Consider the following 22,105-nt stretch of genomic DNA (forward strand, 5'->3'; position numbering starts at 1 on the left):
AGGGGCAACGAACAAAATTGAGAACGGTTAATTGCAAAAAAAAAAAAAAAAAAAAAAGTCCAAATGTAGGCTTAAACGCATGCCCGGAATTGAAATTTTGCTCAATTTTGTACCTAATCCTCGAAAAATCTCTCCTTTTAGTAAAAAAAAAGCCTTCTTAGCAAAACTTAGGTTTATTTAGCGTCATGGCAGCTGAAAAACCTGACTAAACGGTTAAAAACGGTATTTTTTGGCGAAAGTTTGGTATTCAAAGGGTTAAATTTGTCTGTTGTCATAGAAGGACAAAAAAGCTAGAGCAAGGTTCACAGTTAAAATCACTGATTAACAGTGTAAGAGATTTAACTAAGCCAAGAAAGTAAAGCCATTTAGTTTACCACAGTCTTGACTTGCCTCTATTATTACTTGGGCATAGCCCACTGAATCACTATCAGTCTGAAAGCCCAAACCGATTCCGCCTTATGATCGATCGACCGGCCATTATTTTTCTTCCTGACGTTTACAGATTTGTATTCAGTCAACTCTGGTTTACGGCAAGAAAAGTAACTCCTGCTAGGACTAGAGTGTGGGGTCTTTATGGAAGGGGTTTTGAACGTGCGTTACACTGTACTGTACAAGAAATACGGTAACCCAATAGAAAGGTCAGCGCCTTTTGAACTGCTGCAAATAAAAACCCGCGACAGTTGAAAACTAAATTCCAAGAGGACGTTCATTCATATTTAACAAATAAAGAAGCCCCGACTGTGTTCTGTTCTGTTGTAAAGCACGCAGGAAGCGGTAGAGCACGAAAGAAGTGTAGGGGAAAACACGAGACGTAGTCGAGTGTTTTTCCCTACTTCTTGAGTGCTCTACCGCTTCCTAAGTGCTTTACAACAGAACAGAGCACAGTCGGGGCTTCTTTATTTGTTTTATGATAAAGAATCAGATAATTTCCCCACGCATTCGGCTGAATTTTCAAACCAAACTTTATTTTCCAAACGAGCAAAAGTGGCGTCAGCCGTGCACTGTTCTCTGACAAAGCACGCTAAAATAAGCCAATCACAATCCTTGTTAGAATTGTTCAAATAATTTGATTGGCTAACGAAGCGACAGCTGTCAATCACAAACTGGACTTCAGCTAAGCTTTCAGTTTCGAGAAGTTTGAGGGCTTAGCTTTCGAGAGAAGAACGATGCCTTCAAAGTTCGCTTTTAAGTTAATTTTTAAATACGGATCTCAAGGCAGGTAAAGGTTTATAGTCCAGAGGAATCCGGCCGTATTGTGGCCCATGAAAACGAGCACTTTTCCAGTGGAAATTACGAAACGCGGAGCTCAAAGCTTGTGGATGAAAATGCGAAATGCCGGGTTGAATTTGAAAGGAGCTACAGTTATTTACGGCTTGTAGCCGCATGCAGCAAAATTACCCGAACTAGCGTAAAAGTTAGAAAGACTTAACGGCTCCCACTGGTTCTACTTCGAACACAGAAGAGATTATCAGAGCAAGTTTTGCACTGACCACTCGTCGGTTTACTTCGCTGAGATGACCGGAGAACGAGCGTTACTACACTACATGTAAGTGTTTGAGCAAATGAGCATTTTTAATTGTACATTTACAAAAATAAAGCTTCTCATCATAAACAGAGACAGTTCAATTGTTTTCTGTCGTTGTTTTACTTCTTAGTATAATTTCTGCCTTCGTAACAAAATTAATGTCTTTATCGAAGCACTGTTTAGGTTGAGAATTTGTGTATTTCGCTACAGCTGTACATGTTTTGTCGGCGGGAATCTAGCAAAACTTGTTATCTTGGTACAGTTTTAACACTACTGTTGCTAACAATGGTCTCTGTGAGCCATATTTACTGCAGAAAAATAGCTCGCTTCCAGTGCGTTTGTCTGAGTCAAAGAGGATGTTTAATTTGGGTCAAATTTGTCAAAATTCCGAAGCAAAAATTTGGAAGCCAACTTACCGTCATCAACCCGTGCTCTGTCCTCTGATAAAGCACGCTGTTTCAGCCAATCAGAGGGCGCGTTATATGGAAACTTTATTATAACAACAATTGATTCATTCACCTTTTAGAGCTGCCTTAATGAAGTCAAAAACGTCCTAAACTTGTATAAGAATGGTCTCGGGATGCAAGGGAAAAAGGCCATGACGACCTCTAGCCACTGAAGAAAAATTTTCTTAGTTGCCTATTTTGGTTTTTGCCACCTGACGAGACTGCCATCCATAGGTGCGAAGCCTTTAGAAAAAACCTTGCTTTTGCCGAAAGGAAGGTGCCAAATAAATTTAGCTACACGCGAAAATTATTTTAAAGAAATCACAGAATAAAAAGGGAGTAGTTCGGCCGACACTAACCTTTTCAGTCATTCAACTGCTTCTGAGTTACTTTGTCTTAATTATATCTGTAACAAATTCAGTGAGTTTGGGATACAGTGAAAAACATAGATAAGCGAAGAAATTTCTTTGGCACATGAAGGAAATGTAATTGTTTCAAAATTGAATCTTGCGTGAAGGGCCGAGGGTCCTTGAATGTGACAACTTCTTTTATCCATTCCGGAGTATGAACTTTATGAAATGGCGACTAAGGACCATTGACCACTTTCATTTCTTAAAACACAGTCATCCATAAACTTTATTTAAACTCGAATTTTTGAGTTTTTGTCCTCCTCTAGGCGACGCCAGTTGTAACTTACATATCAAAAGCAGTGTATTTCGTAAGACAAATGCGTCTAGCCAGTGCTTTGAACTTCTGATCTGTACTGCTGCATTACGCTCAGAAGGCGCCGCTCGCGGTTTCACCGCTCGCCTCTTCTCGTTCGTCAGCGTTTCTTCCCTCGCCGATCTTCGAGCAAACGAGAGACTGCTTGCAATCTACATCACGTAATTTTAGGTAACGCTCCGGGGTTTATAGTTCTTGCTTAGCGCGATATTTGGTAACGCAACCATCGGGGATTCCCCTGTTGCATGGCAAAGATCTTAAGAAGAAGTGTTTTTCCGGGAATATTCAGTCGGCATTTCTGAGAAATGACAAGCTAGAAAAATACATACGCCGTACATTTTTTAACGAATTAAAAGCTGAGAGACATGTTTAGGGCTTCGGAAGCTAATACAGACGGGTTGACTAAAAGTTCCTTAACAAAAACCAAACCCTTTTACGGATAAAAACCGCAGAACTCGACTTTGCGAGGCACCACTCTCAGACGTTCTTTCCAGCCGTGTCAATAGATTGCGTTCGTTACGCATTTTTGGCCCGTAATCAAAGTTGAGAAAACCGTGCATGAATGGGTATATTGTTTTTTTGTTTTGTTTTGTTTTGTTTTTTCTTTCTTTTTTGTTTTGTTTTTGTTTCTTTCGCTGTGAACTTTTAAAAACTCTTTCTCTCAAACTACAGACTCAAGAAAGAGAGAGCAACATATTTTTTGATAAAAAAAAACTGAAAAGGTAAATTCATTACAGAAACTTTCCCTTGCAGCGACGTTGGCTTAAATTTTATGTTTTTTGAAATAAGTTGTTGCAGTTTTCTAAAGCTAGGGGATGTGTCTGACATTCATTTCAGACCATTTAATACTTTTTTCTTGAGTCGCAAAATGGTCAGTGATCATAATTCTGAAGCATTTTATCCCTAATTGCAAAGAAAATGTTCATTTTTCATAAATGTCTTAAACTGTGACACTCCGCCGTCTCTGTTGCTTATCCGGGCCCTTGAGTTATGCAATAGATCGCTAAAACCTGACCTTAGTGACAGGGGAAAAGCCGCGGCGCGCAAGAATTGGAATTCGGTGTTATTTTCCTGAAACGGCTTCTCTACTGTTAAGTTGTAAGCAGACCGCGAGAGGTTTGTCATCAGTGTTTCCTCTTTTCTCAGTAAGGTAAAGGTAAAGTCTTGCAGCGAGAAAAGTGGCCCATCAGGCCGCAGCTTATCCCGATTTCTGTAGCTCGAAGCGACTGGGAGCATTTCTACTCCCCTCTGGATGGGATGCTAGTCCTTTGCAGAGTTACTCCCAGCATTAAATTCGCCGGCACCCCTTTATACACCTGGGTGGAGAGAGGCAATGTGACAGTAAAGTGTCTTGCCCAAGAACGTACACAACACAATGTCCCCGGCCAGGGTTCAATCCGGAGACGAGCGGACTACTTCTCTCAGTACGGATATTTATCCTGATTTTCGTTTCACGTTTAATTCGGCGAAGTTCTTCACCATTTCAGAGTTACGTCACTTAGACTAACCAAAAAAGATTGTTTAACACGGAAACTTCAACAGAAATTATTCGCGGATATTAGCAGTAAATATACTAGACGTAAATTGCCTGCTATTCTCAAACTCTCAGGTTACACCTTACTCAAGATTACACGGAAATTAAAGTCTATAACTCTCAAAAGCGCGGGAATTTTTCGGATTGCACCGAATAACAAAACTCATATCCTTGATAGATATAAATGCTCAAATACATAGAAATATATTTTTAGTCACAAAGCACACGTTTCTCAGTTAAGAGCACAAGTGACTTTTATTTGTTTCATTTCTTGAATTAATTGTTGTTTAATTCGCACTTATACATTTTGCAATAGCATTATTGAACTACTTTCCTACACAGTCTCACACTTTTCTACGAAATTTAACCAAGCTTTGTTATCCTGAAATCATTTTTTTCTACCAGGAGCCCTGTTTCTACAAAACAATAACATTTTAGCCAATTGATCTGGTCTGAAATTGTTGCAAAGATTTGGCAGTCTAAAAAAACAAACTTTCTCTTGCTGTTTCATAGTATAAACTACATAATCTACAGGTCTCAATGCCGCATGCAATGTACTTTTAATTTAGAAGTTCTTTCACTTTTAAATCAGCTCTTCCAAAGCAAAAATTTTTAATCAAAGCAGCAAAATATGATAGTCACTAGCATCTGGATATTTTTATTTCTCTCTATAACACGGCGGGCTTTGCAGAATCTTGCTATTTTCCGTAGCCGCAGGAATGCCACACACATTTATAGTGGCAACGATATATCCACCTCCAACCAATCCAGTGCCAATGACAATAGCGGTAGCAATAATAATGGCAAGGCCAACGCTTTACACCTGCAAAGTAAGTAAATAAGCCACTCAGTAAGCCAATCGGTCCGTCACCCAGCCAAACAATCAGTCAGATAGTCATTGAGTGAGTGAATGAGCGAGCGAGTGAGTGAGTGAGTAATAGAAATAGGATATCTTTTTGCGCCAGGCTTACTCTCCAAAGGAAGGTATTGGTCTAGTTACAGTAAAGGTTTCAACGTTAACTAATAGCAAAAGAAAATAATATTTACCATATCGGTATACTTTTAATGGGGAAACTCATAGTGCTAATTACTTTTGTGAACTTAGAATCTCGAGTGAGTGAGTGAGTGAGTGAGTGAGTGAGTGAGTGAGTGAGTGAGTGAGTGAGTGAGTGAGTGAGTGAGTGAGGGAGGGAGGGAGGGAGGGAGGGAGTGAGGGAGGGAGGGAGGGAGTAAGTGATTCAGTCAGTCAGTCATATAGTTAGTCAGTCTGTCTGTCTGTCTGTCTGTCTCTCTGTCTGTCTGTCAGTCCGGTCAGTCAGCCAACAAGAGAAAAGAAAGAAAACATATTAAAAATTAGGTAAATTTATGATATATGCTTCACATATCTACTCAAAAATAGGCTATTGACAGTTAAGCGTAATTCCAACATAATTAATTTGCAAATAGAACGGCATGACATAAAACAAGCCACTGAGCACTTAGTGTCTAGATAGATGAGAACGAGTCAGATCTCCTCTCGGCAAGAACCGGCCGGTCGAGCGTTCCTTCGGTTGGCGGAAAGTGAAACTATGATATCCTCAATTTCCAAGTCCTACCCCGTATTGGAGTGTCTCTCTTGGTTGTTAATTAACAATTCCATACTAAGACTTTTCAGGAACTTTTGATGACTGAGTTAGGAATGTCCAACAACATTAATGACCAGGTTAGGAGTAAGTTCGAATGCTACTCATATTAAAGTCATAATGCCTTCTGGAGCACAAAAACTGAGTGAACTTGAATGACCTAGATATCAAGGAGTTTAAATTTGTCGAAAACGTAGTGTCTTACTTTTTCGACCATTTCCTCTTCACGATTTTAACATCAAGATTTCCCAAACGTTTGGGTGAATAAGACTAGGAATAACACTAACTGAACGGCAGTAAGAATTTTCTTTTTTAAGTATCCTATATAAGCGGCACACTTTTGATTGTAATAACAGTATGAGGTATGACACTAACGTCGAGTTGTGCTCTTCTTGACGTGATAAATGGGCAGCTTTGCACACATAGAAGCCATTTCATCACCCAGGAACGAGCGATCACTGACGGTCGAAACAACATCGTACTCCTCGTCTGTCCCATTCCTTGCCGTTAAAGTGCCGCTTTGCTGTAAAGTATGACAAGAACAGCTTGAATGAACAAGAAATGCTTATATTTTAGACAAATTAAGCACATTCAGCTCAAAATCGATCAACACCCTGCCAAACGTCTCAAGTTGGAAGAAAGCCTGATTGATAAAGGAGAGGTCTCCTTGGATTTCCTTTCCCAAGTATTATTTTAAAAAAATAAAATAGGAAAATGAGGAAGTTCAAACTAATACTGGGCTCCTTTAGTTGGGGTGAACAAAAGCTTATCCAACGATTTTAAAATCCCTTCGTTAAAAAGTTTGACCTTATGGAAGCTACCAATTAAAATACAGTATCAAATTCCATTTCATCTCACGTGCATCCAGGTGAAGCCTATTGCAGAATTATGTACACAATGAAATAAAAGCAAATCTCACTGAATTGAATTACCTGGTCGAGTAACTTGATGAGCACCTCAGGCTTTGGCACGTCCCCAGTGGACTCAATCAGGAAACAGGCTTTTGCAGAGGAAAGTCGCTGCATGGTTAAGTTCTGAAAGAAAGATAGGCAATCACGTTACGATATCATGACTTATATTTAGAGTCAGAGAGAAAACAGTAAATAAAACGAATTGGCGTGACTCTAACCGAAGAATAAAAACTGGCGGATGAGCTAAGCGATTGATCATGAGGGATTCCCGAAATTAATGATTAAATGAGTGAAAAAGACTTCTGACACTAAAAGGGCTGCAGTAATTCCTTTCTAGTTCAATATTTAGGAATGCCGATCAGGATCTATCCTGTTGAAAAATTTAAAGCCAGTGAATCATGCAATCGCTACACATTGTATTTTACCTTTTCAAAGTCGTAAACTACTTTGACTTCTCCCGCGTTCCCCGAGCTCGCCTTTGAGACACTCACGGTCTCTGTTTGTTTCTCAGTGTCGACTTTAATCTCTTCATCAATCTCTTTATCCCCATCTTTAATTTTCACATTGTACTTTGACTCGGTATCCTGTTAAGTCAAGAAAACATCAATTTATAAATAATTATTGCGCAGTAAAGGGTTTATTGAGTTATTGACATCTTTCCAAATCACATTGACCTCTACATTTCCACCCTTTCTTTTAAACTCGACTGATCAGCGCAACGAAATCTTCGCAGTTTAATGAATTGCTTTACAACATTTGGAATATGGAACTCATGAAATGATGGTTAAAGTGCAACTGTTAACACTATATCAAAGCAATTTAATTTGTACCTTTTTCTCTTCACATTTACAGACAGTGGCTGCAGATGTGGCAGCAACAAGGACGACAAAATACAGAAGGAACACCTTGAATTCCTGGTGAAAGGAAAACAAAAAAATGTGTTATAAATTTTTCCTTGGTTGAAAAGCAAACAAACTGCACTCTTTTGATTACTGGTGACTGCGGAATCAGTAGACAGTGTTTGTCCTTGTTACTACTGAAATCAAATAAAACTATCGCAAAATTAAACTTACCATCTTCTCCCGGTCTCGGTAAAAGAAAAGTGGCACTACTTTGTTCTTCACGTAAAAGAGGACTTATCCTTTCTTTGTCGAGAATGGACTGGTAGAACCAACGAGCGAACACTGATTTTATACTATCTAAGGTCTGTCAAATGTTTCCTCATTCTGAACTTGATATCGCGGATAACTAGCAGTTTGACACCTGAATTTGGACTGATTTTCTTCATTGTGTCAGCTCCTCTGCTGTAACGTGTTCAACCTCGCCGGTCAGCACTTCCTTCAGCTATGTTGTTATGCTGAATTTTTTTAAAGGCTTGACGAAAGAAACGATTTTGGGAGTAAGGCGCGGTTTAAACGTCGCATTTTACACGCGCCGAATCGAATTGTCGAATTAAGTGCATGTAAAATGCCACGTTTAAGTCAATTAAATGCGACATACTTCAATTCAATGCGAGTTCAGTCGAATATTCGACTGATCCAGTCGAATATACGACTGAAGTTCGACGGTTGATTGAAACACCGCATTTTACATGTGCCGAATCTAATTCATAAATTATGCTAAAAAAATTATGTTTCCTCGGATGGGAATTAACATGTCGCTATCGCTCGCGCTCAGCAATTTTATTCGGCAAAAACATATGACGTTTAAATCAAATCAGCCGAAATTATTCATTCGAATCGACTAAAATTAGTATTTGATTCGGCACATGTAAAATGCGACGTTTAAACCGGACCTAAATGCCTGTTTGATACCCGATGTTTTTAAAGCTAGATTAACGACATATAAACAGATAACACTGGCGTTACTAAGGGAGAGAACAAGGCGCAATCGGCCAACCCTAAATTTGGTATTTTTCTTCCTTGTATAAAAGATGACATGGAAAGCCTGTCGCTGCAAATGCGCAGTCATGCCATCGCTGAAGAAACAGGGTCAAGTTTCGAAGCGCGCGCTGTCGACATCACAGTAGTTTCATAACATGTTAGAGTTGAAACGTAAAGAATCTGTCCAGATTTTTAAAAGAAAAATAAATAAAGCTGCCATCCTGAGAAATCGCATGAAATCAGTCTCTTATGCGGTGTTGGAAGACTAGATGTTTGATACCCGATGTTTTTAAAGCTAGATCATTAGCGTACAAACAGATATCACTTATGGCGTTACTATGGGAGCGAACAAGGGCGCAATTGGCCAACCCTAACGGCACCCACGTTAAATTGGTATTTTTCTTCCTTGTGTAAAAAGATGACATGAAAAACCTGTAGTTGCAAATGCGCAGTTATGCCATCGCTGAAGGAAGAGGCCGGTCAAGTTTTGAAGCGCGCGCTGTCAACATCACATTTGTTTCATATCATGTTAGAGCTGAAACGAAAAGAACCTGTCCAGATTTTTAAAAGAAAAATAAATAAAGACGCCATCCTGAGAAATCGCACGAAATTCTCTTATGCGGTGTCGGAAGACTGTTTTAAACGATAGATGTTTGATGCCCAATGTCTTTTAAAGCTCGATTAACGACATATAAACAGATAAAACCAGGAGCCATAATCGGGGACGGAGACCGTAAGCGCGCGCCATTTCTAGTATTGGGGTTGTCCCCATGATATGGGACAAAAATTCTATTTTTAGAACAAATTGCGCCATCACCTGCGGCACACGCGCGTATTTGCTGCGAGGAGTTTTGCGGATGTCGCGCGGGGAAAAATGGCGTCCGAAATTACCTTCGTGAGTGAGGCAGATATAGAATTTCTCTCAGCAGTTTCGCTTCCTAATTTAAGCCAAGCCCTCCTTGAGAACTTCCTTGACAATGACCATGAAGACCATGAAGGTGAGGATGATTCAGAAGAGGAGTGGAGTGACTTTTCCGACTTATCGAGTGGAGAGGATCTGTCGGACATGTCGGGTGAGGATTCACCAAGGAGAGGACAGAAAGATGCAAGGAGAAAAAAGGTACCAAAAGCCACAAATAAAGAGGGGAATGAGTCCAGTAAAGAGAAGAGGAAAAAAAGTTCTGGAAAATACCTTTCTACCAACGACGTAAAAAGGCTGGAGGAGACTCTTATATCTTACGTTTTGAGTGCACAAACACACTGCGAAAATGAATTAAGAAATGAAAAATCTTTGTCAATATTTCCCCTTCGCAGGCAAATGGTGTCCACCCTACTCAATAGCGACACGGTTGAGGAAATGTTTGTGAAGTTTTATCGGGATATTTATTCCAAAATAATTAAAGCTTTTACCGAAATATCCAGCGCTAAGGTGAAAAAAAGTGACAAACGGGCTTCGTTTTCAGTTATTTGTTCCCAATTGTTGTTGACCGTGGAGGATTCAGAACTCTGGGAAAACATAAAAAGGGTAATTGTCACCACCATTCAATTGCATGAGAACGAAACTGACGAAGTCAACTTTCATGCCGCCGTTGTTCTTAACACCATCTACTGGGCACTTTACGAAAATTTTCACAGCGCAGTCATGCAAATTAAGATTGACATTGACAAACAGAAAACCCACACCATTGCAAGTGAAGGCGCGGATACTGTTGTCGATTCCGACTTTGTGGACGTTGCTAGAATATCTGGGGCGGCGTTGCATAAGCTACGGAAAGGAAGGGAGAAGATTGTTAACGGACGGAAAGGAGTCAGGAAAGTTTCTGAAGCGACAAAGGATAATTATACAGCCGAAGTAAAAATCATGTCTGAAATGGTCTGTTCTGCAGAGAAAACATCTTTGCCATTGGGTCTAAAAACTTTGGACGAAGGAAAGTTGACTTTCTTTAGTAGTAAGTTTACTGTTGTTTTGTTAACGTTAGATAAAAGATTAAGAGAAATGTTGACTGAAAAAAATCTGAAGAGATATCCGAAAAACCTTATGAAGCTGACCAAACAATCAGTTGCTCTTGATGAGGAGCTACAAGAGTTATTTTTGGTAGCATCTAAAAGGGCGTGCACGGCACCAGTCGAGGAGGTTAGGGTTTGTTCCATATGGCAAGAGCTAGTTAAGAAAATATGTAATACCAGATTTAAGGAATTCTACAGTGTTCAAGAAGAGAAAAAACTAATACAGGAGGGCAAAGTCGTTTCAGCCGACCAAAGCTTGAGGGACAAGCTGAAAACTTACAGCGTCGATAAGCGTGCTTAATTGAGGATGTTTAATAATGTCTTACAAGTTTTCTTCTTGGCGGTGGCCCGGTTCGAGTAGTCTCACTGTAATGATTTATACTTGGGGCAGCACCAGCTTGCCTTATAAAATATGACAAGTCTCATTTTTACTGCAAAAATATGATAGCAAAAGAATAACCAGAACTGACAGCTTAAAAGGTTGGTCCTTTTATTGAGAGCTACACTCAGCTAGCCAGGTACATTGGTACTCAAACTCAGTAAGTGTAAGGGCTACAGAAAAATTAACCAAAAAAATATATCTGTTAAATTATTGTTATTTTGTTGCTAGGGCTAAATTTGCATGCATTTGCATGAATTCGATGATCGACCCATCAAGCGACTGTATGTCTTTAACAGCACAAAAATATAATTATTTAGTTCTCAGGCATGATTCAAGCTTCATAAGTTACATGAACACCATTTTAAATATGCAATAAATAAAGGATCAAGAAAATTGTTTAATACACTACAAGTTGGATCATACGTGCAAATAACATGGCCACCTGAAATATCAGTTTCTGTAATCTTAAGAGCTGATCTATATTTAGTGAATAACAGTTATAGTTTGGCAATGAAGACTATTGCAAGTGGTTTCAAACATCTGTATGATGTAATTAAAAGCTCCAAGTACTTGTAGGGCATATTTCTCGCTGATACATACATTTTGTAAGGAGTACTCAAATAATGGAAAGGTGGACTTATATTATCATAAGGAGAGCTGGAGGGGAGCCTCCAAATCATATATCAGTTATGTTTTTACTGCCCCCTAATAGTTGAAAGGCAGACTCTTAAATGATTTTTTTAAATGCTGTTTGGTAATCAATTTTCACCACATTAAGGAACCATGATAATAATTTAGAAATGTGCTGAATGACTTCACACGACTATTAATAATAATTATTATATTTACAGTGTGACATTTTCTTGTTCCTATGTAAAATGGTGACTGATGACTAATGGCAAAGTACAGCCAGCTTAAAAACGAGACAGCATTTCATTAAAAAGTTGAACTTCCAGGCTGAAAAGAGTTTTTATGATAATAATTATTATCTACAACCAAAAAGAAATGCTCGGAGGAGAAATCAGTGTACTTAAACTTCTGCCACACAACAGTTTTAAGCTGACTAAGCTATACTAAATGTACTTTTTTCTTCTAAAATGACAAGGCACATTTTGACATGTACTACATTTATCCGTTGTACTCCACCCAAGTAATTTGGGCATACTGTATTGAGGTGCTGTAAAACTTCTGGGATGTCTTGGCTAGCCACAATATCAACTCATTTTCTTTGGACGGTAGGGAATGGGAGAGAATACACCCATACTGTAAATGCCTGTGGCTATCGAAAATCGCACATGCCCCATTTTCCCAAACTAAAACTACTACAGTCCTCCCACCAGATACAAAGATACCAACTGATTTCCTTTTCATGTTTGCCCGTTCCCTGACATTTGAAATGACATCCTGGAAGTTATTACCATTAATAAAAAAATCTTTGGGATCCTCATAGGAAAGGAGATGTAGATCATCTCCAACAGAGCTAAATGCATCTTCTACATCAAGCCCACCAACTCCTGCAGCAGAAAAGCACTCATCAAAGGTTTTATTGCCTTCAGAAATACTTGATACCACATGGCCAAACCAACCCTCTTCAAGAACTTTCTTTGGTTCACCAATCAACCCAGAGGAGAATTTGAAACCCATTACAAGGGCTATTAGGGTGCATGCAGAGCTACCTTGCCTACCCTGAAAAGTGCTTTGAGAAATTTGGTATGGAAAAATAAATTCTTTAACACCCTGATAACCATAAGGAACAAAATGTGCCATGATTTCAATGTAAGGCTGTTGATGATCAGTGTTCAATGTGGACACACTTGTGGGGCCAGATATATGGACCTCTTGGTCCCGGTAACCCTTCTGATCATGGCTTGTGGCTCTAACAGTGAGCTTCAGCTCGTCTCAACTGAATCCTTCCAAGAGATGACCCATAATTCCCTGCACTTAGAGAACCATGGGCATGGAACTTGAGTGTGCCAAAAAGGGATTCAAGGCGACTTATCGAGAGCCGCAATGGAGACAGTGTGTATCCAGGAAAATTCTCAAAAAAGTATGATGAGAACTGTTTAAATCCAAAGACCATGACTCTTTGAAGGTCAAATGTCTAGAAGGAAAGAAATTAAAAAGGCAAGCTAAATAAGAAATTCCATTAAGGGCTTACTAAACAACTGATCCCAGCTCACATTCACATATATATTGTTAAATAATAATTACAATAATAATACTTCTATTGTACAACTTTTATTGATACATGATAAATGTTTTGCAGCAAAGCTGATGTGGTTGTGTCTTTTACAATTGACTGCTTTTTTCATGATCATCTTTAGTCAGAAACATCCTGTAAGAAGGCATTAGATATTAGTCATAGTCCCAGCAGCTACATACAATAATTAAATATAATATATACTATTGCCCCATTAAAGGGAACACTTGTCTTCCCTCCAAGGACCAGGAGCGATGTAATGTGATCTTTTAAATGTACATCAAGAACAAGTAAACAAGAAATGTTAATAAATAAATTAATCTTTAATCTGCAATACCTGCCATGCTAAAAACTTTGCTGCACGTGCTCGTTTGGAGTTGTCCACATATTCTGCAAAGAATTAAAAGGACAACTGAGACATAGTCCAGTTTGCCACCCCAAAAAGTTAGGGATGAGGGATCAGAAAGAGGGATGTACTGTAAATATCATTAATTACAGTATTTTTGGTGTTGTGTTTATTATGACCTGGTTTACTGGTTAACTAGCATACAGTTATTGATATTCCCATGAAAGTGTTGCTTTCAAGTGACCAAGTAAAAACAGAGATCTAATAAAAAAATGTGAATGTGATTGACGCTTATTGATCCAAATGTTGAATGTTAAACATTTGAATCACATCATCATCAACCAGACTGACCTTCATTTTTAAGAGTGCCTGCCTGTAAGAATGAGACAAATTCTTTATTTCGCGGCAAGGGTCGAAAATTCGATTTCGCTCATATTCGTATGGTAGATAGGCTAAGGCATGACAAAAACTACTGGATAGTTTTTTTGGCAAAATATCCTTTTATTTCAAAGAATTATGCAAATTACCAACTTCCGTTAAAATCGCCATTTGACGCACCATTTTATTAAGCAAGTTTAAGAGCCTCGCATGCAAAACCACATCATTCTTCCGTCTTTAAAACACTCAAATATTTTTTGTGCAGTGTTTAAATGTGTACTGGGTTGATTTAAGGGAATGTTGCGTTGTCTTTTTGGGTGCAAAATAATTAAATTTCGAAGACATGTATTTCATTTACTTAAAAGTACTTCGTGAATATAATTAATTTTCACCATGTGCGAAACCTTCAAATAGATTAAGCTTCTGGTGGTTGATTCGCAGAAGGATGGTCTACAGATTCCTGTAAAAATTTCTTTGGGCAAATGATTGTGAGCGACGCGAGAGCTTTTCAAAGTACGTCAAAAACGCAAATATTTGACCATGCGTCGTCAAATTTCAATTTACGGGTCAGACATATATTTTAGCATGCGCCACATGACTTGACCTATAATAAGTTGAAATAGACACAGAGCTGATAATTTTGATAACGTTCTAACCTTATTTGTTGTAAAAGGCAGGTCCAAAGCCGATTTGACGTGTTTGTAGTCGATCTCTCACCATTCGTCGTTCAGAAAGCAGAAGTTTCCTTTTGTTTACACAAGGTTAACATCCAATGTACATCGCTTACGGACAACCTATTATTGGTCGAATACCATGAATCTGTGACCATCTTTCTGCGCATATGAACATCACTGCATCTAAGTCAAAAACGGCTGAGTCATTTGTAGATAGCTGCTTGCTTTGCACTGCGCCAAAATATTACGTTTGATCGATCGCATCGCTGACCATTGCTGATAAGCGTGTCGGCGCAGCACAATCTTACAGCCGTTATTTGTTCGTCACGCAATGCTGTCACAGCATATGCTGCACATTTTGATCTATTTTGTATAGAGCACTCGCAGGATAAGTAAAACAATTTAGTCATTGTTCATCTGTTTGTTCATATATGTAATAATATGTGTATATTTAAATAATCGTATTCTATAGTGTACGTGGCCTCGCTCCAAATCACGTTTGTTGTACGTTCTGATGTTTCAGACAACAGCTGATAAAGCTAGTGGCTGTACTCACTAGAATTTTAAAAAAATCGTCATAAACAAATTATAGATCAATGAAGCAAGAACTAGCTGAAATAAAAATAGGAAATCACAACGAGTCTAATTCGTGAGAAAAACAGACTATATTTAATTAGTAATTACGTGAGTAAATAGCCCTGGCCATGCTATTTTATTTGCCGTATTTTGTTTGCTCAGTGGAGGCATTGGTATGTTTGTGACAGAAAATAGAGGACTGTTGTCAATACAGTCCAAACTTATTGTCAGTAAAATATTGTAAATAAAACACCTATTGACCGGTTACCTCCGCGGCCACCATTTGATCGTTCCGATAAGGGTTTCATTATTGTCTTTACCCCTATTAAGCGGCCGACTAAAATTCAAAAACGTTATTTTGGAAAGGGCGATGGCAGATAAGAGTCTGAAATTGAAGGTGCATGACGAGTGATAATTCAAACACACGTCTATCATGATTATCTTGAATTGACTCCATGTTCACCAAGAAATTTATAACCCGATAGCGAAAAATTAAATATTTAAGGTACACCAACCTCTATTTAAGCGGCTAGCCCCATTAAGAGCTCACCACCCATTTCCCCGAGGGTAGTCCACTGTATTACATGTAAACCAAAAATAATTGCACAGCGCGAAAAGACCTAGGTATGAGTCTAGCGTTACAGTATTTCCCAGGGCATATTGGTAGCGGTGGTCAAGTAAAAGATAACAACAGGGGCAATGGCAAACTATTCATTCTTTTCATTTCTTAATTTAATCTCTTCTTACTCAACACGATTGTGTGCTCCCAGTGGTTCCAAGCCTTACGGAGCCTTAGGATTAGTATTAGGATAGAAATTGTCCTACCCCTACCCCCTAAAATGGGATGACAGCATTGCGTGACGAACAAGGAACCGCTGCAAGCGAGGATTCAAACTATGATGATTAAACGTAATATTTTGGTGTAGTGCAAAGCAAGCAACTATCTACAAATGACTTAGCCGTTTTTGACTTATATGCAGTGATGGTCGTATGTGTCGAAAGAGGGTCACAGATTCATGGTATTCGACCATTAAATAAGTTGACAGTTGGCGATGTACATCGGACGTTATGTAAACAAAAGCAAACTTCTGCTTTACGTGCGACGAATGGCGAGAGAAACACGTCAAATCGGCTTTGGACCTGCCTTTTACAGCAAATGAGGTTAGAACATTTCGAAATTATCAGCTCTGTGTCTATTTCAACTTAACATAGGTCAAGTCATGTGGCGCATGCTAAAATATATGTCTAACTCGTAAATTGAAATTTGACGACGGATGGTCAAATATAATTTGCATTTTTAACGTACTTTGAAAAGCTCTCGCGTCGCTCACAATCATTTGCCCAAAGAAATTTTTACAGGTATCTGTAGACCATCCTTCGGCGATTCAACCACCAGAAGCTTACTCCATTTGAAGGTTTCGCACATAGTGAAAATTAATTATATTCACGAAGTACTTTTAACTGAATGAAATACATGTCTTCGAAATTTAATTATTTTGCACCCAAAAAGACAACGCAACATTCCCTAAAATCAACCCAGTACACATTTAAACATTGCACAAAAATATTTGAGTGTTTTTAAGACGGAAGAATGATGTGGTTTTGCATGCGAGGCTCTCAACCTTGTTTAATAAAATGGTGCGTCAAATGGCGATTTTAACGGAAGTTGGTAATTTGCATAATTCTTTGAAATAAAAGGATATTTTGCCAAAAAAAACTATCCAGTAGTTTTTGTCATGCCCTAGCCTATCTACCATGAAAATATGAGCGAAATCGAATTTTCGACCGTTGCCGAGTTATTTTCCATTTTTATGGACAGGGACTCTTAACTATAAGGACAGCCAGGTGAAGTGACCCAATTGTTTGACTTTTAATCTTTTTATTGTTTCTTTATATGATGCCTGTATTAATAGTACCTTTACTGGGCAAACAACTTATGTTAACTGAATAAAGTTTTTGATGTATACATACCTGTGTTGTTGTGCTCATCTGCCCATTCTTCAAAATATCTCCATCCCTGTTGTATGTTTTTGAATACAGCCGACTCATTGGATCTTATAAACACATGGCTAACGATTCCCTTTTCAAAAATGAGGTGGCATGCTTGTAGGTACCTTGCAGTTTCTTTCACAACATCACTTTTTTCTGGGCCTTCACTACTCAAACTTGCATATTCTTCCAAGGCTGCAATCATATAACGTTGCTGTAGAAAATGTAAAAGTAAACGAAACCACTTATCACTCTTTCGTTCATAAAATTGGAGGCTTCGTCTAAATTGTAAAACAAATATTTGTAACATTAATTCCTGCCAGTATGTGCGTGTGTGGCATAAATTATCATTCTTCCATGAATTTTCAAGCTAAGGATCTATAAAGTTCTACAAAATTACACTAATTTTCCTCTCTCACCTGCATTATTTTTGCAGGCATAACATTCAGTCTTTTCCAGCAGTCACGTTGCACATAGCTATACCTCAGACCAGGAACACGCTTACCCAGTCCTTTTGCAGATCTCTCTTGATCCCTGTGGTATTGATCAATGATTGGCTGCCAGTCAAAAGTAGTACCTCCCTTCTCAAAAGCTTTTTTCCCCTTGTTCCTTGAACTGTACAAAGCTGCAATGACGTTCTTTAACTGGAAAATATAACAAACAATAACACCCAGGTGTCACAAATTGCACACACTACGAGAATAATTAAATTAGAAGGCCATACCTGGTGAGCAGGGCATATCATGACAAAGCAGGTTTTGTCTGATCTGGTCCTGAATGGATTGATGAAACTGGCGTTGAACCGGTATTGCTCATCACCACTGTCTTCTACTGGGAGCTGCTCATTTGCATAGCCACATAGCCTCTTGAAAAGCGCTAAGTTACAGGAAGCTCCATCACCAACCAATAGAATGACATGGAACCGGTACTTTTCAAGGGTACTGATCACCTCAAAGATGATGTCATGTAGGAACTTTCCATCCAGGGGTACTTCACAGAGAAAGTAAGGCCCAGCAAACTCAAACCCAGATGTCAAATCCCGCCGGTAGGTCTGAAGAACATAACTTGCCTTTTGACCAATTCCATTTTCTGACGCAAACAGGGACTCATAAACATCATGGAGACATGACCAGTCATTTTCACTCATTGCATAACCAATGACGACACCATCTGTGCAACGGATCTGGATCTTACTCTGCACCTGTTAATTACAATTTTAAAAGCATTTCATGGTCTGAAATTTCAGTTAAAAATAATTTCAAACTATAATCAGTTAACTGATTGGTATTTACTTTCCATTTTAGGGATTATGGTGATAAATCAGGATTAAAGGCTTTACCAATCCAACAACAGTTTTGAATCATTGAATGGATCTGAAAGTAATAATTTAATTTAAACTAACGACAACATAAGTTGAGTAAATGCAATAATAAAAGGGGTCTGGCAAAATTGTATATTGAGCCAGCTAGTTGTTAAAATATGAAATTGGAACAACTATGATTAATTTTGTCAAATTTAACTCAGTTAATACTGCTCCAACAAGACAGCAAAAAAAAAAGACACTTAAAAATTTAAATAAGGTGCATTAATTCATGCTCAATGAGCGCAGTAGGATTCAAATAACATCATTGATTGCAGCCATGCAGACGTACCAAGCAAAGGAAGATAGTCAAAATTCCTTTTTAAATAAGGTACACCAATTTGGCTGTTATGATGTTAACAAAGGGAATACCCTCTATTCACCTTTGTCTCAACAAAAAGGAGCTCTCCAACTCCCAGTGGCTCTGGTCTTCCACTGAGGACTGCAGTGGTTTTAAATTGATTAAACAAAGAGAGTTGCTCGATGATTCTTTCTTCATGGATACCATCCTCTACTGTTCTCTTTGCCATTACCCTCTCCAAGGACCTCCTGCATAGTAGCTGGAGAATATCCAGCTTCTTGAGGTCATCAAACAGGGCCGGGCAGCGTGCATAAATGGCAAGAGCCACTCGCCAAGACGCCTGTGTCCAACGATTAGATCGATGTCCATATCCTGTAATAGAATGTGTATAATAAGGAGAAGCATAAATTAATGAAAAAGGTATGAGCTATATGTAAAAGAACCACCAAGCTACTGGGTTATTCTTTGCATGCCCATCTAAATATGTGGACAATACAGGATTTCAAATTTTAATGCTGGACAAGTTTGCAACAGACTCCCTTCTGATCATAAGATGGATCCAGAAGAAAAGCCCTCCACATACATACATGTACATTAATTAACAGCATTTCTTACTGCTGTTCTAGAACAGACAGGGATGTTTGTCAGAAACTTTGAATTAAACCCTTGAAGGAGACCAGTGGCCTGGCTCAAGCTATTTTTACCCTCTTGAAAGATACCAAATTATTAAAAAATACGGAATTTACATTTTCTACTTTTATTCCTCTGACATTTTGCCCAACACCCTAAGTGAGACCAGTAGGCAGAAATTTACACCTTTAAGCAAGACAACATGCATATGAAGCCCTATGGGTACTCCCATAAATTTCGGATAGTTGTGTGTCGCGAAGGGTCTTAAATCCTGACCCTATTTAAGGATGAATCAAACGAAAATTGATACCCTATTTAAGGCCCAAACCTGTAAAATGACATCCTATGCAAGGGAAGAACAAAAACTCACAATAGCTTGAACGAGTCAATTTTAGCTGATACAATTTAGGCACCCTATCTAAGGATCACACTGGGACACTATGCCAACATGGGTGAAAATGATACCCTATTTAAGGATCGAGAACCTCAAAAAACCATACCCTATCCCGTGGCACATACCTATATAGCCCATATAGGGGAGTACCCCCCCCCCTGGGCCCTATGCCCCCTAACTTTGTGGGGGGGTGTTTGAGAGGGGGGGGAGCTGGAACAGTGGATGAATATAAACACACCAGGGGTGTTCATGACAGATATATATGTGCTGTGAAGTGAACTTGTCACTTACTGCATCCCTTAAGTTATTTGCTTACAAATTCTCATGCACAATTACTGATAATTCCTCTTAATTTCCTATCATCTTCGGACCAATTTACAATTTAGCATTTGAGAGTGCTGCCTGACGCATGTAGGTCGAATTACATACCCTACTAAACCTTACCGTTTTTCCTCTGATCTTTCCGGAAATTCGCTTTGTCCGAATCCCATATCTCACGTAAGACATGTCCTGCACCGGGTCGGAAACGATCAGCGTCCGCCACACATTTTTCAAATTCCCTTCTTCCCATGGGTGTACTTTCAACTCTCTCCATCAATTTGTCCGAGTCAGAGCTATGTGTATCGGACAGTAAAACGGAGAACTTCTTTCTGTATCGTCTGACCTGTTTTGCCATGTTTTTCCTTGATTGCTGCACATTTTTCAATCGCTTACTTTGGCTCTTTGGACTGAGGCAACTGAAGCGAACTTTGGATGACGCAGACTGTCTGCTCCTTACGTCTTGTTGAGTCAGAGACTTCTTTTGGTTAAGGCGTTCTGACAGTTTCTGTTCCATTTTGTAACAGCATCGACACTTCCTTCCACTCTCAGATTGGGCATTTTTTATCACTCGCGCGCAATTTCTTGACAAAACTCTGCGCCAAGGAAGGGTCTGTTCTTCTACTTCTGAGGACAGATAATCCTGCTGGCCAGTTATCTCAATGTCCACTCCAGGGCAAGGACAATTCTCGGCGACTTCGTTTATTGCATTTCTCAGTTGTTCCGACTGCTTAATATTCATCGTGGCCCTTCTTACGAGCTCAACGTGATACACAAACAAACGATATTCACCATTTGCATCAACAACGAGTCGCACGTCGTCAAAAGGCACGTCGTCAGAGAGAGTAGCTTTCTGTTTCTTCACGACAACCAGGGATGGCTTTCCACTTTTTCCCACAACCTCGACACGAACCTCTACTCTGGGATCCTGGAGATATCGATCTGCTGCGAGGGCTTCAAGAGATCTTAATTCGTTGCTCTTAGCAAGAATGTGTGCACGAAGGTTAATTTTACCAACCTGGACATAATTGAAATATATTCGGTGTCAATTAACTTATTTTAGTCCGGAAAGTTCGGAAAAGAGCGTGAAAATCGATGCCGTGTAACTAAAAGTTACAAATATAAAACCAAGCGACTTGCGCACCTGAAATGGTTTCCCACTGTTCGTGTCACTCCAGTGTCTCAAACATCGTTTTCACCCTCTTTTGCTGTGTGGCTGAGCTGATTTCTTCCAAATTTGAATCATTTACTCGTTTAACTGAGCTATCGACTTCCATTTCAAGTTATTTACAGCTGTCAAACCCTGCCATTGCTGTACAAATCTCCCGGGGGGGGGGGGACTCCCATATAAAATGGACGGGGATGCTCGTCGGAAATTTTGAATTTAACCCCTAAAAGAGACCAATCTGGGCGTGGCCGAAGCTTATACAGACCCCTAAAAGAGACCAGTTTATAATACAGACAAATAAAAAGTACAATGACTTTTAATGATGGCAAAGACCTTATCATCGAATACTTTTGCCTACAAGTAGTTTATAAAAGTGTTGTCATAAGTCTTCAGCGCATCATATTCGATCATTTGGTGGAACAGCAAACTTTAAAATGTAAAAATTGTTAAAAAAGAGTTGTTGGGAGGCCTTTCGACGATCCAAGAGGAAGGTGGCGTACTGGCGGTGGGATCAACGTTCCAGTTACGTTTGAAATAGAGGCACCTCGAAGCACGATTTCGGAATTAAAGAGTGAACTCTCGAAACTTGGTATTAGGACAAGAATAGTATAGCAAGCAAAGCATGTGGATATTTTTAGCAGTGATCAAATAACCGTTCTGTGTAAGCCGCCGAGTTTCGTATTACACTCTTGTAAAACAATGGACAAAGACATTTTGTTACAGTGTACTTTATTGTTT

The 22,105-nt window shown here is 39.1% G+C and overlaps 3 protein-coding genes and 1 pseudogene across 5 annotated transcripts in view; 2 read left to right on the top strand and 2 right to left on the bottom strand.

The window, feature by feature from the left end:
- Positions 1-378, top strand: part of LOC149103523 (uncharacterized) — a 6,609-nt gene extending 6,231 nt beyond the window's left edge. For both annotated transcript variants that reach the window (XM_089272663.1, XM_089272664.1), the window contains one exon: positions 1-378. This exon is cut by the window's left edge and continues 590 nt beyond it. The gene's annotated coding sequence lies outside the window, so the exon portion shown is untranslated.
- Positions 379-4,464: 4,086 nt separating this feature from the next.
- Positions 4,465-7,941, bottom strand: LOC149103526 (uncharacterized). Its single transcript, XM_089272673.1, has 6 exons — positions 7,835-7,941; positions 7,592-7,675; positions 7,187-7,345; positions 6,783-6,884; positions 6,226-6,373; positions 4,465-5,051 (listed from the first exon to the last, which is right to left on the bottom strand). The coding sequence occupies exons 1-6, from the start codon at positions 7,835-7,837 to the stop codon at positions 4,927-4,929; spliced, it is 621 nt and encodes a 206-aa protein (XP_089128799.1). The 5' UTR covers positions 7,838-7,941; the 3' UTR covers positions 4,465-4,926.
- Positions 7,942-9,346: 1,405 nt separating this feature from the next.
- LOC149103527 (uncharacterized) lies at positions 9,347-11,006 on the top strand. The gene is made up of 2 exons (XM_089273390.1): positions 9,347-9,773; positions 10,200-11,006. Exons 1-2 carry the CDS (start codon positions 9,519-9,521, stop codon positions 10,950-10,952), a joined length of 1,008 nt encoding a protein of 335 aa, XP_089129516.1. The 5' UTR covers positions 9,347-9,518; the 3' UTR covers positions 10,953-11,006.
- A 111-nt stretch (positions 11,007-11,117) lies between these two features.
- LOC149103528 (uncharacterized) lies at positions 11,118-21,520 on the bottom strand (annotated as a pseudogene). The gene is made up of 8 exons (XR_016201970.1): positions 21,344-21,520; positions 20,326-21,217; positions 18,940-19,229; positions 17,921-18,397; positions 17,616-17,840; positions 17,179-17,410; positions 13,571-13,623; positions 11,118-13,134 (listed from the first exon to the last, which is right to left on the bottom strand). The product of XR_016201970.1 is annotated as an uncharacterized LOC149103528 (transcript).
- Between the last annotated feature and the right edge of the window lie 585 nt (positions 21,521-22,105).

This window comes from Orbicella faveolata, unplaced genomic scaffold, assembly GCF_042242905.1.
Source record: "Orbicella faveolata isolate gen_17 unplaced genomic scaffold, um_ofav_v1 contig_35, whole genome shotgun sequence".
Taxonomy (NCBI): Eukaryota; Metazoa; Cnidaria; class Anthozoa; order Scleractinia; family Merulinidae; genus Orbicella; species Orbicella faveolata.